Below are 15258 nucleotides of genomic sequence, written 5' to 3' on the forward strand. Positions count from 1 at the left end.
GGAGCTTGTGATGAATCTAGTTATGCTATTATAACAGGTAGAGAGTTTAGAGAGGTTGTTTTTGGATAGGTTGGTGTATATAACAGAGGCATAGAAAAGGGTGGAAATGAGGTGAGTCTGGGCAATTGTTTTTCTTGCAGGAGGGGTAAGAAAGGGTTTTATTCTATAGAGGGTGCCAAGTTTTTTGTTGACAGACTTAATAGTTGAGTTAATGTGTACGTCATAGTTGAGTTGATTATCAATAGTTACACCTAGTAGGCGGGTTGTAGTCTCTGGGGTAATGTTGGTACCATTGTTAGAGGTTATAGAGAAGGAAGGAACAGGTGATTTATAAGTAGGAGTAAAGAGTAGTAGTTTTGTTTTTTTGGGATTTAGGAGGAGGCAGTGTTGCATAAACCAGTCTTCAACCTTCTTAAAAACAGTTTGGGTGAGAGAGTGGAGAGAGGTTATACTCTTAGCTGTACAGATTAAGGTGGAGTCATCTGCATACTGAATACAGGTGGCTTGGGGTATGTTAGTATGTAAGTTGTTAATAAATAAGGAGAAGAGTGGGGACCTAAGATAGAGCCCTGGGGTACTCCTATTTTTACTGGTAGTAGTGAAGACAGGATGTTATGCCAAAGTACTGTTTGCTGTCTATTTTCCAGATAAGATCTAAACCATTGTATGGCTTGAGGATCTAGAGAGTGAGCCTTTAGTTTGTCTAGCAGTAGGTTGTGGTTAACCATGTCAAAGGCTTTTGACAGGTCAATAAATAATGCAGAGGAATATGAGTTATTGTTACGATTTTTATTTATGGAGTCAGTAAAGGATAGAAGGGCAGTTGATGTACTGTGGAACGGCCTAAAACCATGTTGGCAGTTTGCTAGTAGGTTATTTTGTAATAAGTGGTTGAGTAGCTATTTGTGAATACATTTTTCCATTATCTTAGCTAATGGGGACAGTAGGGCAATAGGGCGATAGTTAGAAAGCTCAGTAGATTGTCCTCCTTTATGTAGAGGGATGATATGGGATATCTTCCATAGAGCAGGGATTTTGCCCTCAGAGATAGATCTGTTAATAAGGATAGAGATGGGATAGTCTACGGCTTTAGCGGCTATTTTTAGGTATTCAGATGGGAGTTGGTCAGCAGAAGGGATTAAGAAAGGGGAAAGATTAAGCACTGTTAATGATTTGATAATTTTAAATACTTTTATCAATGACAACACAAGGACAGAGACTGCAGAGAAAACTCCACTGAGTTTATCAAACAATGATATTTGTGACTTGTTAACAGAAGAGGTTCCAAATAATGGAGTGGATATTGATCAGAGTGACTTTGCACCTCATGTATGTAAATCTCCTCCCAGAGCAAACTGTTAAGTGTTAAAGGGGTAAAATAGTAATTCCAAAGACTAGCAAAATATTGGGTCTATATCAGATAGTTGAAGTTCCGTAACTCCGAACACCTAATAATCGCATCATTATGTTCGAAGTTACAGAACTTCGACTACGTAAAAAAAAATAAAAAAATAACGGACAAAATAATAAAGTGTTGTAAGCAGGGGGGCAAGCCCCCCCCCTGCACCCCCACGCTACTTAAATATACCAACTCTGAGATCACACCACATTTAAGTGAATGGAAACCTCCGCTTATGGAGATTTCCATTCAAACGCTCAAACTTTTACAAATTCGAACGTATGGTCTCGACCATATGTGGTTCGAACTTGTAAAAGTTCGAATACGTGATAGGAACCCCAAAATATTATGGCCTCAGCACTTCATAGGGCCAAAATTAACTCATTCACTCTAATGGAGCTCATAAAGTTTGAAATGTAACTTCCAATGGGCAGAGCCTAAGCCTTTTGACAGAATCAAATTACGTCCTTACATTTAAAACAAATGTTCATATCTCTGAAACCACAGGGGTTATGAAAGACGTGTTAATGCAAAAAAAAAAACCATTAAACCAGGCATGTCCAAGGGCCAGCTTCTGGTGATTTCTCCTTGTCCACCCGGTGAATCTGGGCATACTGAGGCAATTGCCTCAAGTACACAGACAACCCTCTCCTCCTACCACCCAACACTACAACCTGTGAGAGATGCACTTACATAGCCAAACTGGAAGCAAAGCTCTCTCCACCCAAGATTGTGCTAGACAGTCAAGAGGAGAAGGTTAACACCCACACTACACCTCAAGCAACACATAGCCCTTCTATACCCATACCACCAACACACACATATAGCAACACTAAATCCAAATATGCGGAGGCCCTTAACTGTAACCTGCCCAAGCAACAAGGACCTCTGAAGCTGAAACACAAACAAACACCAATCACAACCAAAGTGTCACATAGCTCACAACACCAGTGTGCCACCCAGCAACAGCCCCTAAGGCAAGACAACGTACCTAACACTTTAGTCATAGGTGACTCTATAGTCCGGCACACTGATGTCTCACTCACCAGGTTGAACAAAGAGAAAATTACAGTCGGGTGCCAGGATCCACCACATAACGCATGCACTCAAGTCACTCCACAACAAGTACAAATATGACTCTGTCATTGTCCATGTTGGAGTGAATAACTTGAGACATACCTCCCTGGCTAAATGAAAAGAGACATGGAAGAGCTCTCGGATCATGTGGCCCAGGCAGGTATGACCCTAGCCCTGAGCAGCATCCTGCCTTCGCCCAGAATGATAGAATGATACCACAATATAAGGACAAAATGACTGACTTCAACAATTGGCTAAGCTTCTGGTGTCATTCAAAGGGGATCCAGTATCTGTCTGCCTGGGACAATATGATCGACAGACCACGATGCTTTGCCAGAGATGGTCTGCACCTGTCGCCCCTGGGATTCAGGTTACTGGCTAAGGCTCTTGCCACCCCTATAGTGCCTTTTTTAGGCAAAGTTCAAAGGACAAAACCACCACCGTAACAGGTACAGGCATGCAACATCTGAAGGTAATGCTACTTAATGCTAGAAGTCTAAACCTCAAAATGCACTCTCTCGAGGCACTCCTAAAAATGGAGAACATCGACATCTGTGCAGTAACTGAGACCTGGTTCAAGACTACAGAGAGCACCCCTGCAATACCAGGCTACAACTCTTACCACACTTTTCGGCCAACAAACCAGGACTGAAACACTAAAGGTGGAGGAGTGTCCATATTAACCAAGGATATTCACACCATCAAGCTAGTTGCCCAACACAATGTGTCTGAAATTCTCCAGGTGCAACTAACACTAGGTAAGACTGCAATCCAAATTGTAGCTTGCTACAGATCCCCCACCATGCTCCAAGATTCTCACTACACCTTTCTAAACATACTGGAAAATATTAAGATAGAACAAAACACCCTAATACTGGGTGATTTCAACTACCCTACCATTAACTGGAAAAACTACTCGTGCACCAACACCTTTGCCTAACGGTTCTTGGAATTCATAAATTCTAATGCCCTGGATCACCTAATCCATAGTCCCACCAGGGGCTCCAATATCCTAGACCTGGTCATTACCAACATGGGAAATCAATGTTCCACACCTATGGTCACCCCCTCGTTAGTCAGGTCTGACCATAAGCTAATCACCCTTAACATCCACATCCCACCCCTTCCCTCCAGTAAGGAAACCTCCATAAAAAACTTCTCCAAAGCCAACTTCATGCTACTCAAGTCAGAAGTGACAAACTTCATGACACCCATGCAGACAGGAACTGAAAGTTCGACTGCTGAATCCTACACTAAGGCACTGTATGAGCACATCCACTCATGATGAATCGTGCCATCCCAAATAGAACCAAGATGCTCTCCTCCAAAAAAAGGAAGCCAATCTGGTGGTCCCCTGCCATAAACAAACTTTACAACAAAAGGAAGAAACTGTTGCAGAAAAGAGGAAAATCCCAGGTTGCAAAAACTCCCTTACCAGCCTCAGTAAGAAACTGAGATCCCTCATAAAATCCTCCAAAGCTAGTTACGAAAATAAAATTGCCAAAGTTTCTAAAGACAACCACTAGGCATTCTATAAGTATGTCAAGAATCTAAATGGCAATGCTCAGATCTGCTCTGAGCTAAAACAGAATGGCATTAAATATACTGATCCCAAGGATATTGCCAATATCCTGGCAGATCGATTCAGTGCCAACTTCACCCCTCTCTCACCCCCTAAACGGCCTATCTCAATACCGGAAGCTTGCCAAATTCCAGTAATAATGGCCACACAGGTAAAAAACGCACTCTCCAAAGCTAAGAATACAGCATCCATGGGACCAGATGACATCCTGGGCTGTGTACTACATGAACTACAATATGAACTGGCACCTCACCTAAGTGTCATGTTTAATCATAGCCTCACTTCAGGTTTCATGCCCACTGAGTGGCGCAGAGCTACAGTTATCCCACTCCACAAGGGGGGATCCACCTTGGATCCAGGAAACTACCGTCCCATCAGTCTGACGAGCCTTATCTGCAAGGCCATGGAGCATATTATCATGGAACTTATAAACAAAGACATTGGCAACCTTCAAACACTGGACCCCACCTTGTTTGGGTTCATGAAGGGCCGATCTTGTCTCCTGAACCTGACTGACTTCTTTGAATCGGTCTCCAGAGCCATGGACAAGGGTAAGGTGGTCCACACAGCCTAACTAGACCTCGCCAAGGCCTTTGACACCATCCCTCACTCTGGAATCATAGATAAACTTACTAAGCTGGGCATTAATCCCTATGTCTCCCAATGGGTTGTCAAATGGCTTACTGACAGAACCCACACTGTAAAAGTAGCCGACTCCAAATCTAGCTCCAGACAAGTGACAAGTGGAGTACCTCAGGGTTCAGTCCTGGGACCGCTCTTGTTTGGCATCTATTTCTCTGAAGTACAGGCCAACACTAAGGGACTCTGGCTAACAAAGTTCGCAGATGACTGCAAACTGGTAGCCATTATTGAATCCCCAAATTATGTGGATACTCTACAAAAGGGCCTTACAGAAACAGATGCTTGGTGCTAGAGCCATGGGCTCAAGCTCAATGCCAAGAAATGTATAGTTATCCCCTTTGGGAAAAAACATGTACCCGTGAATTACCACATAGGTGGCAGTACACTAAACACTGAAAGTGTGATAAGAGACTTAGGGACACAGGTGGACAGTGGTCTCACCTTCAATAACCGCATCGACACAATAGTCAGGAAATCCTTCTATGTGGCACACCTCATCACTAAGGGCTTTTCATCCAGAAAAAAGGAGGTCATTGTCCCACCGTACTCATCCCTCATTAGACCCATTATAGAATATCACACCCCATTTGGTATGTACCTCTCAAGACATCTGCAAAAACTGGAAAGACTGCAGAAATACCTCACTAAAAGAATCACAGGCCTAAAGCAGATGCTCTACGCTGACCACCTTAAAAAAACTCCAGCAATACTCTGTCGCATATCATCTACTCAGAGGCGATCTCTGCTTAACATACAAGGCCATGTCAAACCCAGAGCTGTTGGACATGCTACACTTAAAGAAATCCCAATCCCTCAGAGACACACGCTCCAGGGATCTAAACCTTGTCATCACAATAAACAAGACTCCCCAGACTCTGGAATAGACTGCCCATACATGTCAAGCAGAGTGCCTCTTTGGCCTTCTTCAAAAGGAACCTTGATGACTGGATGGGAAAAAGGAAATTCACCCCGGAGATCACGTCAGTTGCCCTGCTAGACAGGGGTCCAGGGAAGTAAATAGTGTGGGAAGAAATAGCCAGGGAATTGTTATGGCTAGGCTTGTACAGGCCCTAGGGCTGATAATCTAGTACCAGCCTATGAACCTATGTGAATGTTATTCTGATTATTTTTTTTACTTAAAAAATGAAAGCGCTCAATAAACACTTTGGTGGATCCCGGTGTACTACAGAACTGACACGGTAAGATTAGCGGGCTGCAGGTCCGACTCTAAACCAGTCACAAGTGGTGTCCCACAAGGCTCGGTCCTGGGACCCCTGCTGTTCGGCATATACTTCTCAGAAGTACAGGCAAACACAGGAGGACTATGGCTAACCAAGTTCGCCGATGACTGCAAACTGGGAGCCATAATTGACTCTCCGGCTGACACGGACATCCTCCAAAAGGGCCTTACTGGGACGGACACCTGGTGTCAAAGTCATGACCTCAAGCCAAATGCCAAAAAATGCATAGTTATCCCATTTGGGAAAAACAAAACCCCCACGAATTACCACATAGGTGGCAGCCCCCTTAATACAGAAGAGGTAATAAGAGATCTGGGGACCCAGGTAGATAGTAATCTCTCCTTTGACAATTATATTGCCAAAGTAGTTAGGAAATCCTTCTATGTGGCCCATCTAATTACTAAAGGGTTCGCATCTAGAAATTAAGAGGTTGTAGTGCCCATCTACTCGTCACTCATTAGACCCATCACAGAGTACAATGCCCCATTTAGGATGTACCTCACAAGACACTTCCAACAGCTGGGAAGACCACAAAAGTACCTCACCAAGAGGATTACTGGTCTCAAACATATGTCCTATGCAGCCCAACTGAAAAAACTCCGGCTGTACTCAGTGGCATATAGCTTACTCAGAGGTGATCTCTGCCTGACTTACAAAGCCATGCCCAACTCAGAATTGATGGACATGCTCCACCTAAAGAAATCCAAGTCACTGCGAGCCACGCGCTCTAGTGAGCTAAACCTCGCCACAACAATAAATAGAACATGCTGGAGGGATAGATTCCTGTCACAGAGACTCCCCATGCTTTGGAACAAAATTCAAAATTACATCAGGCAGAGCACCTCACTAACACTCTTCAAGAGAAACCTTGATGAGTGGATGGGTAACAGAAAATACACCCCTGGGATCACTTCATTGGTTCTGCTTGACAGAGGATCAGTTAATTAATCAATGGGGTGGCGAAAGCCGACACACTCTGGCTAGGCTTATAAATGTCCTCGGGCAGTTAATCCTAGTACCTACCTATGAACCTATGAACCTGTTCACCACAAACTATTTTTATAGTGGTAGTATTCTTTAAATCTTAAACCAAATTTTATAAGTCACAGTAAACACAGTAACTATTACATTTGTAATATTTGGTAAACAAATTACAATATTGCAGGTACCATTCAAGTTACACACATACTGGCAGCAGCACTTTATTCATCTAGCTGAAAGCTTTCATATGAGGCTAAGGAGTTCTGTCTGTGTTATGTGGTTGTTGATTTATTTAGAAAAATGTGAAAATTATACCTATAAAAATTAATACCATAAAAACAACAGTAATATCTATTTACCTACACTAAACAGAGGTCAAACATTAATGCAGTTGAGTTTGTCATTGTGTAAGCTTTATAATGAAAATTTGTCAAACCTTGAAGATAGCATGGTTTTAGAATTATTGATGCAAATATGAACAAGCAATATTTGATGCCTAGATGCGTCATTAGGAGTTAACTGCAGATGCACCTGGAGCCATTACTTGGATGTAATGAGTTAAATATATTAGACAGGAGGTATTTAGCTGCCCCTTATATACTTGTATATTACTATGGTAGAAACAATAATATATGTAGGACATCCCCAATAAAATTATTAAGGAGGTAAAACTGATTACGGACCACTGCATATCACTAGGAATGAAAGTACTTTTCTTAGATATTTTCCAGCTTGTAACTTTGGGAAGATATTATAATATATAGCAAGAACAGTGAATGGTCAAGTTAGAAGGATAATGTATGAAATCAAAAATGTTCACTTATATTTAAAGGAATATATGACTGCACAGAGAAACAACTTTGCAATGGACTGGTATCACTTAAGTAATCAAGCAAATATAATTTTGACTCACAAATTGGGGACATTTATTAATTTTTTTATTTTTACAAATGGAACTTACAAGGCGGTAACTGGTAAAAATTAGATTAATTAGGGACTATATAATTAATGTTTGTCTTCTGTCTACTAAAACAAAGTAGAACATTAAATTCATTGCTTAAATGTTTTTATACACAAAAAAATATTTATATACATACATATATTTATTTTATTCATGTATTTTGAATACCAAAATTTTTTTTAAAAACAATATTTTTTATATACAATGTTTTAACCAAGGCTGTTGATACATATACTTGTACATATTTGAGAATGTGTTTTTAAGAGAGCTGTACTGCTTAACTGACTTATTTAATTTAAATTACCATTTATGTGCTAAATATATGTAGGCATCTTAATTATGAGACGTATTCTTGTTCTGATGAAGTCATTGTCTATGATGAAAGCGCTTAAGAACTAATGGATTTTGCTGATGTTTGGTTCCAATAAAGTGAAGTTTTCGTTGATGGCTTCCGGGTGCATTATTTTTGGTTACTAGTGTTTTTTGTGCATCCTGGAACTTTTTTTTGTTGTTTGGTAAAAATTACAACTTTGCATGGAATGACTTAAACCATGTAGTTTGGAAAGCAAGAAGATTAAATAATAACATTGATAAGCTCTAATTATTATATTTTGGAAGAATATGTGGGTATAGGATTCATAATGAACTACAGTTTAATGATAATTATAGTCCTTCCTTTGTGTATTTCTGGTTACTATGCATATCATCACTGTACAACTGACAGACATTGGGGGGTGTCTCCATTTATATGAAAGATGATTTAAGTACCAGTTGTGGATCTAATAAGCATTGAAACTGAAATTTTTTCAGTGTATCTCAAAGGAAAAGCTGGTAAAATTCAAATTATAGAGACTTATAGACCTCCAAATTTGTCTATTACTGAAACAAGGAAATGGGTAGAGGAACTAAGAAAGACAGTAAAAGTGTACATTTTATTCTGAATTTACCAAATGTTAACTGGTGTACTATGACATCAAATAACAAAGTAGAATATATTGTTCTGTCCAAAATACTTAAGTTTCATCACTTACTCAACATGTTCATAATGTAACTAGGAGTAATATTATTCTGCATGTGGCACTATACACCTGAAGATTTAAATTTTTGACGTGATAAATAAGGAACCTTTAGGGAACTCTGATTATTTGACAAGAAAGTGTAGGATTGGTGGGCATTAGACTGCAAGCTGATTAAAACTCTCTGAAGAAAAAAACTTTTATAAGGCTAATTATGGTTCTATTATTGATGAAATATTTAATTGGAATTGGAAAGAGGACCTTATGAGGCTGAATAAAAGATATGTGCAATTCTTTTTATAGGAAAATTCAACAGTCAATTGAAAATATGTCCCAGTAAAGAGAGACTAATAGAGAGAATAGTACGATGTAGCCACCCTGGATGTCTGTTGAGATAAAAAGGATTACAAATTTAAAAAGAAGATATAATAAGATGAGAGGGGCACCTTCAAAAACTTAATATTAACAATTGTACTATGATAGCTGATTAGTATTCAAAAACATGCACAATAATTGGTCAAAAAGTTTTGTCACTGAAGTACCATTGAGTGGCCAGACTTTTTTCTATTAGTATATGGTACAGAGGCATATGTCTCAACTCTCCAGATTTTTGCCTCATAGTTTTGGTCTGTTCCTCATAAAATTTGTGGTTTTCTGATAAATCACTGAGGAATGAAGTCACTGAATAATGACATGTATTTCAGTTTCAGAATTCATATCCTTCAGACAATGCACAATAACAAAAACCTTATTATTCTTGCAGCTTTATAAGTTTATAAAGCAACAGTTACAATCCGTCCATATTTTGTAGCCCTTCCCCCCTTTATTTATGGTTTTTATTTATATACACATGTACATGTGTTCTTTACATCTATGAAAAGATAACATATCTGATTCACCATGTTAATGGATCTCTCGGGGGGGGGGGGCAATGGAGGAAATCCTGCTTTAGAAGGTCTGGTCTGCGACTCACATCAAGTTAGTTTATCTCATAGAATGTGGGATTGTGCCCTAGTCCCTCTGATTTTGCAATCAGTATGGGAGTGGATAAAGGATATTTTATATTTAGATGTTAATCTTGCCTAAGTTTGTGTCTGGATGAGCGATGATTACAACTTTGGGCTCCGAACTGTTCTGTAAAAGAGATGGATAATACAGTTGCTACTGGTCATTCGAGCATATGTCATTTCTGAATGTAAGCACCCCGAATGCTTATCAGTGGAGAAATTTGGAGCCTGGGTAATTCAGACAGGGTGTTAACTGGCTAAAGTACTAGTTAGCACTCTGAATGTCATGGAAAAAAATATTCAAGATACCTAGAGAGAATCAGTGAAAACCACATGGGCGGATTTTCTCTCTCACCTAAAATTTCTACTATAATATTCAATTCATCAGATATGTCAGTATTTGACAACCAGTATAAAGAGCTACATACGTTTTTAGTGTCCCAAAGCACCCTCTGCCACCTTTATGCTTTTAACAGATCATCCTCTTCATCTCTATCTTCCTTGTAAGAAGACATTTAGATTAGACCTCTCACTACATGTATTATCATGTATATAGTTCTATAGTGTTTTATCTATTTCTTGTATTTCGAATTTCTGTGACACTAAATTTATAAAATTATATTTTCTGCAGTATTTTGGCATTTGTATTGTTGTTGAGCTGTTATTCTCTATGGAAAATCATGTTGTTATTATTTGATCAACATGATTGCTTGTTGTATGGTTCCCAGATATGTAACAAAATTCAGAAGGTTTAGGATCTTTGACTGGAAATATTTTCATCTGTAGTTTTATATCCTAAGCAAACACCAACAAATTTTTCATCGGGTAGATAACAAATATTGGAGGTGTTGACAGGGAAGGAAGAGGCAACTGGGAATATACTGTTTTAAGATTTAAATGAATTTGTAAATTTTAAAAATTCTCTACAGAGTATTCTATCAGAAATACTGGGTGACAAAATGGCTGCAACTAAGGAAATGATTATTTTGAGCTGGTACACAGGATCTGAATTGCTTAGACATAGAAAGGTCTTATCAAATTTAATTCTGTTGGCAGCCAAAAAAAGCAATTATTAGAAAATAGAAATCAAAGTCAAGCCAGCTGTATTTGAAGACTGAATATTATAAAAAAACTAAAAGAACTGGAAGAGGGATCTTTAGAAAAGGGAAGAAGCAAATTACATAGCAATAAATGGAAATTGTGGGAACAATACATGCAGATTAGTGTTCAGATGGAGGAGGAGTGAGGTTTAATGGAAGATAGGAAATGAGCAAATTATTTAATGTTGGACTGATGATAGTTACAAAGAAAGAAAACATGTGATGTATAATGTATGTTGTTGTTGTCTTTCAGCTTTTCCCGGTTAGGGGTCGCCACAGCGGAACTCCGGTCCGCTAATGATTGGCAGCAGATTTTCACGGTGCCGAGTTGCCAGTTCGACGACCAACCTTCAATGAAGGCATGCCCATTCATGCATGTCTTTCAGAACGCCACTCGACCCGCGGGGAGGACATGCAGACTCCACACAGAAGGCACTCCCCGCACACTAGCTGAGAATTGAACACACACACACACACACACACACACACACACACACACACACACACACACACACACACACACACACACACACACGCATGCACACACACACACGCACGCACACACACACACACACACACACACACACACACACACACACACACACACACACACATATATACAAATACATATGCACACATTTATAACACATAATCGAGGAGAAAGAGTGAAATTTAAGGGAATGCAGGAATTGAGCAAATTATGTAATACTGGACTGATGATAGTTATAGAGAAAGTACAGTTGTGTAAGTAAACTCACCATAAAAGTAGATGTTTGAATGATCACTGTTGCAGCAGCCTTAGCTGTACAGGTTATATTCTGCTAAGGATATAAAAGCCAGCCAGCTTCCAAAGCTTCAGGGCACCTTCAATGCACCCAAACTGTCAGGCAGCTCAAGCTGAGCTGACTAAAAGACAAGTTTGGATGGCAAACCCTTCAGAGCTTTCCTGCCAACAGACAGAGTGAGGCTGAGCCCTGAAGGGACAATGCTATAAAGAACATAAAATAAATACCCACACTCTGGCATAAACAACACACACAAAAAAAACAAACAAAAAAAAAACAAGTGGGATGGAGGGATGGAGCGGCTACTGCAGCTATGATTATTTGAACATCTACTGTTAGGGTAAGTTTACTCACACAAGTGTGGCATGTTCATCATATTGATCACTGCTGCAGTATCCTTAGCTATATGGGTAGATTACCCTAGCTTAGTACATTTAGAAGCTGGAAAGAAAAGAGTCCAGGCATCCTTGGAGAATAGTCCTGGTAAAGCCTGATCTAGACCTATTGAAGGGAGTGAACTTATAGTGCTTTATAAATTATGCACAAAAGACCAAGTTGCAGCTTTCAGAATACTTCTAGAATCCAACCCATTCCAAAAAGCCATAGATGAAGCCAAGGCCCTGGTAAAGTGGGCCTTGGCCCTGCATAGAATAGTTTGTTGTGGTGAGTATAACAAAAGTTAATAGCCTTAGACAGCGATTTGGATACAGTCTGTTTTGACACAGGTTGCCCCTTCTTTTTACCTTCACAAAAAATGAACAATTGATCCAAGAACCTGAAAGATTTAATTTTGTCAAAATAGTAAGATTTAGTTCTGTCAAGACAGTTCCTGAGTTGACTATGGACATCCAAGTTATGGAGTATCCTTTCTCCCTCATTTTTGGGTTCAGGAAAGAAAACAGGGAGATTGATAATTTGGCTTAAAGTAATCTTGGATATCACTTTAGGCATAAAAGAGGGATTAGTTCTCAAAGAAACCCTGTCCCTGTGGACAATGAGATACAGATGACTCACCACAAGAGCTTGCAGTTCAGAAGCCCTTCTGGCAGAGGTCAGACCAATCAGTAAAACAGTCTTCCATGCTAAGAACCTCAAGTCAGCCAGGTTAGCTGGTTTAAATGAAGCAAGTTTTAACTTCTCTAACACAAAATTAAGATCCCAAGGAGAAGCTTGCAATTTTCTTGGATTCGTCTTATGCAAAACCCCCTTCAAAAACATTTTGACATGAGAATGCACTGAAAGGGAGGATCCATGGGCATACACGCTGAAATGGCTGATAAATGAACATTGATAGAGGAGGAAGAAAGGCAATATGATAGAAACTCATACAAATATTATAAAACCAGAAAACAATTACCCCTGAATGGGTACTGGTTATGGTGTTGGCACCATATATGAAAAGAATGCTTGGGTTTGTTTTTGAGCTGAGATGTTATAGGTACTAACTAGAAAACCTTTTCTATTTGCTAATATATGATTTTCTAGTACCAGGCTTTCTTGCTTTCATTAGTACCTGCTGCATGTCCTTGAGTAAACAGCTGCCTAAATGGAATTAAGACTCTATCATCCAGGCAATCAGTTGAAGTTGATTAGTGTCAGGGTGCATCAAACACCCCTGTTCTTGTGTGAGAAGATCCAGTTTGTGAGAAAAACATGTAGTGCATACACAAAAAGTTTTAACAATGAAACAAACAGTATGACACTATGTATATGGGTGTATACTGCTAAACTGAAAAGTTGAGATGTCAGACCTCATCTTCTCAATGACAACACTTGAAACTCACTTCACCAAAATAACTACACACATTATTTTTCATGGGGAGGGGCTTCACCCCTTCTCCCCACCCCTCTGCTACTGATATATATATATATATATATATATGTGTGTATATATATATATATGTGTATATATATATATGTGTGTGTATATATATATATATATATATATATATATATATATATATATATATATGTGTGTATATATATATATATATATATATATATATATATACCAGCTTTGAGATTGCACTACTGTAGAAAAAGGACAAATTCCCCAATTTCTGCTATTCCGTGATTTCACAAAGAAGAAAAAGCCAGTAATGTTCAATACGTTCAGTTTCAATGAACCCTCCCAGCTGTTTTTCTGTTTCAGATAAAGACAGTTCATCTACAAGGCACACTACCATGCTTACACACACACACACACACACACACACACACACACATACACACACACACACACACACACACACACACACACACACACACACACACACACACACACACACACACACACACACACACATATGCGCACACACAGACCTGCAAACAAGATGCACATCTATCTGTGGTCTCTCATGTCATCCAACATATGTGCAAGCACATTCATAAACACATGTACATAGTTGAACACACCTACCTTACTAGCATGAAGCTACATATATACATTTGCATAAAAATAAAAACATGTAAATCTATCCAGAAAAATGCACAACATTCTGTTCGTTTGAGGGACGAATAAACAAGCCTTTATTTTCTAGTGAGGATATTAGTCTGCTTTCATGCCAACACACACACACACACACACACACACACACACACACACACGCACACACGCACACACACACACACACACACACACACACACACACACACACACACACACACACACACACACACACAAACATTCACACACAGCATCCTTACCATTTGGTGGGGGTTTGATGTCCACATCTGTTTGTTGATTCGAACTTTCTGATTGTCCTGAATCTGTAACGAAAGACAGTACAGTAGACTAGCATTAGTTAACTTACATATGACTTTGTTCATGTTGCAGCATTAATACACTGACAATCACTGCATCATCTATTTCATTTTACATGGCTGCAGGTAACTCTAATGCTCAGAATGAGGGATTCTTATAAGAAATGATCTTTATCTTTTACATTCTAACATGCTAAACAATAAATGCACAACTTTTTATTTTGACAAGGCAAAAATTATGTCAAGAGCAAACTGAAAAGAAATTCTAGCCAAAATGTGGCTTGAGGTGACAGACCCTAATATGTGTTGCTGAGTGGAGTTTTTTTAACTGAGCTTTTACTAAAAGTATTTCTGGAGTGCTGTATTGTTTTGCAGATGTACTCTCAGGTGTTCAGTGATATGTCTGTATTTCTAAACTGTCATACCTTCCATGCACATCTCTGTGTGAAAAAAAAAAAACAGTTTTGAGTGCTCTTAATATAAAAGATATGCACACACTATGCAACTGATATAATTATCAGAGTTAAAAGGGGAATCAGCACAGAAAGCACCATAGCAGGGTCTGGCAGGAAGTAAGCAAGTGAATCTTAATCTTTAACATGAAACAATGCACTCCATCATTTATACACAAGTATTCATGGGCATATACCTACATGCATCTATATTCTTAGATGCAGTCCATACTTATGATGTCCTCACACATA

The 15258-nt window shown here is 39.2% G+C and overlaps 1 protein-coding gene across 2 annotated transcripts in view; it reads right to left on the reverse strand.

Annotated features, from left to right (window-relative positions):
• LOC122812269 (nuclear factor 1 X-type-like) overlaps positions 1-15258 on the reverse strand; it is a 2275854-nt gene that overhangs the window by 1293138 nt on the left and 967458 nt on the right. For both annotated transcript variants that reach the window (XM_044084667.1, XM_044084666.1), the window contains exon 2: positions 14498-14560. In XM_044084667.1, coding sequence (XP_043940602.1) covers positions 14498-14560 — 63 coding nt within the window. The remainder of the gene's footprint in view (positions 1-14497; positions 14561-15258) is intronic.

The sequence above is a fragment of the Protopterus annectens genome, chromosome 9.part0, assembly GCF_019279795.1.
Source record: "Protopterus annectens isolate FY-2018-M chromosome 9.part0, PAN1.0, whole genome shotgun sequence".
Taxonomy (NCBI): Eukaryota; Metazoa; Chordata; order Ceratodontiformes; family Protopteridae; genus Protopterus; species Protopterus annectens.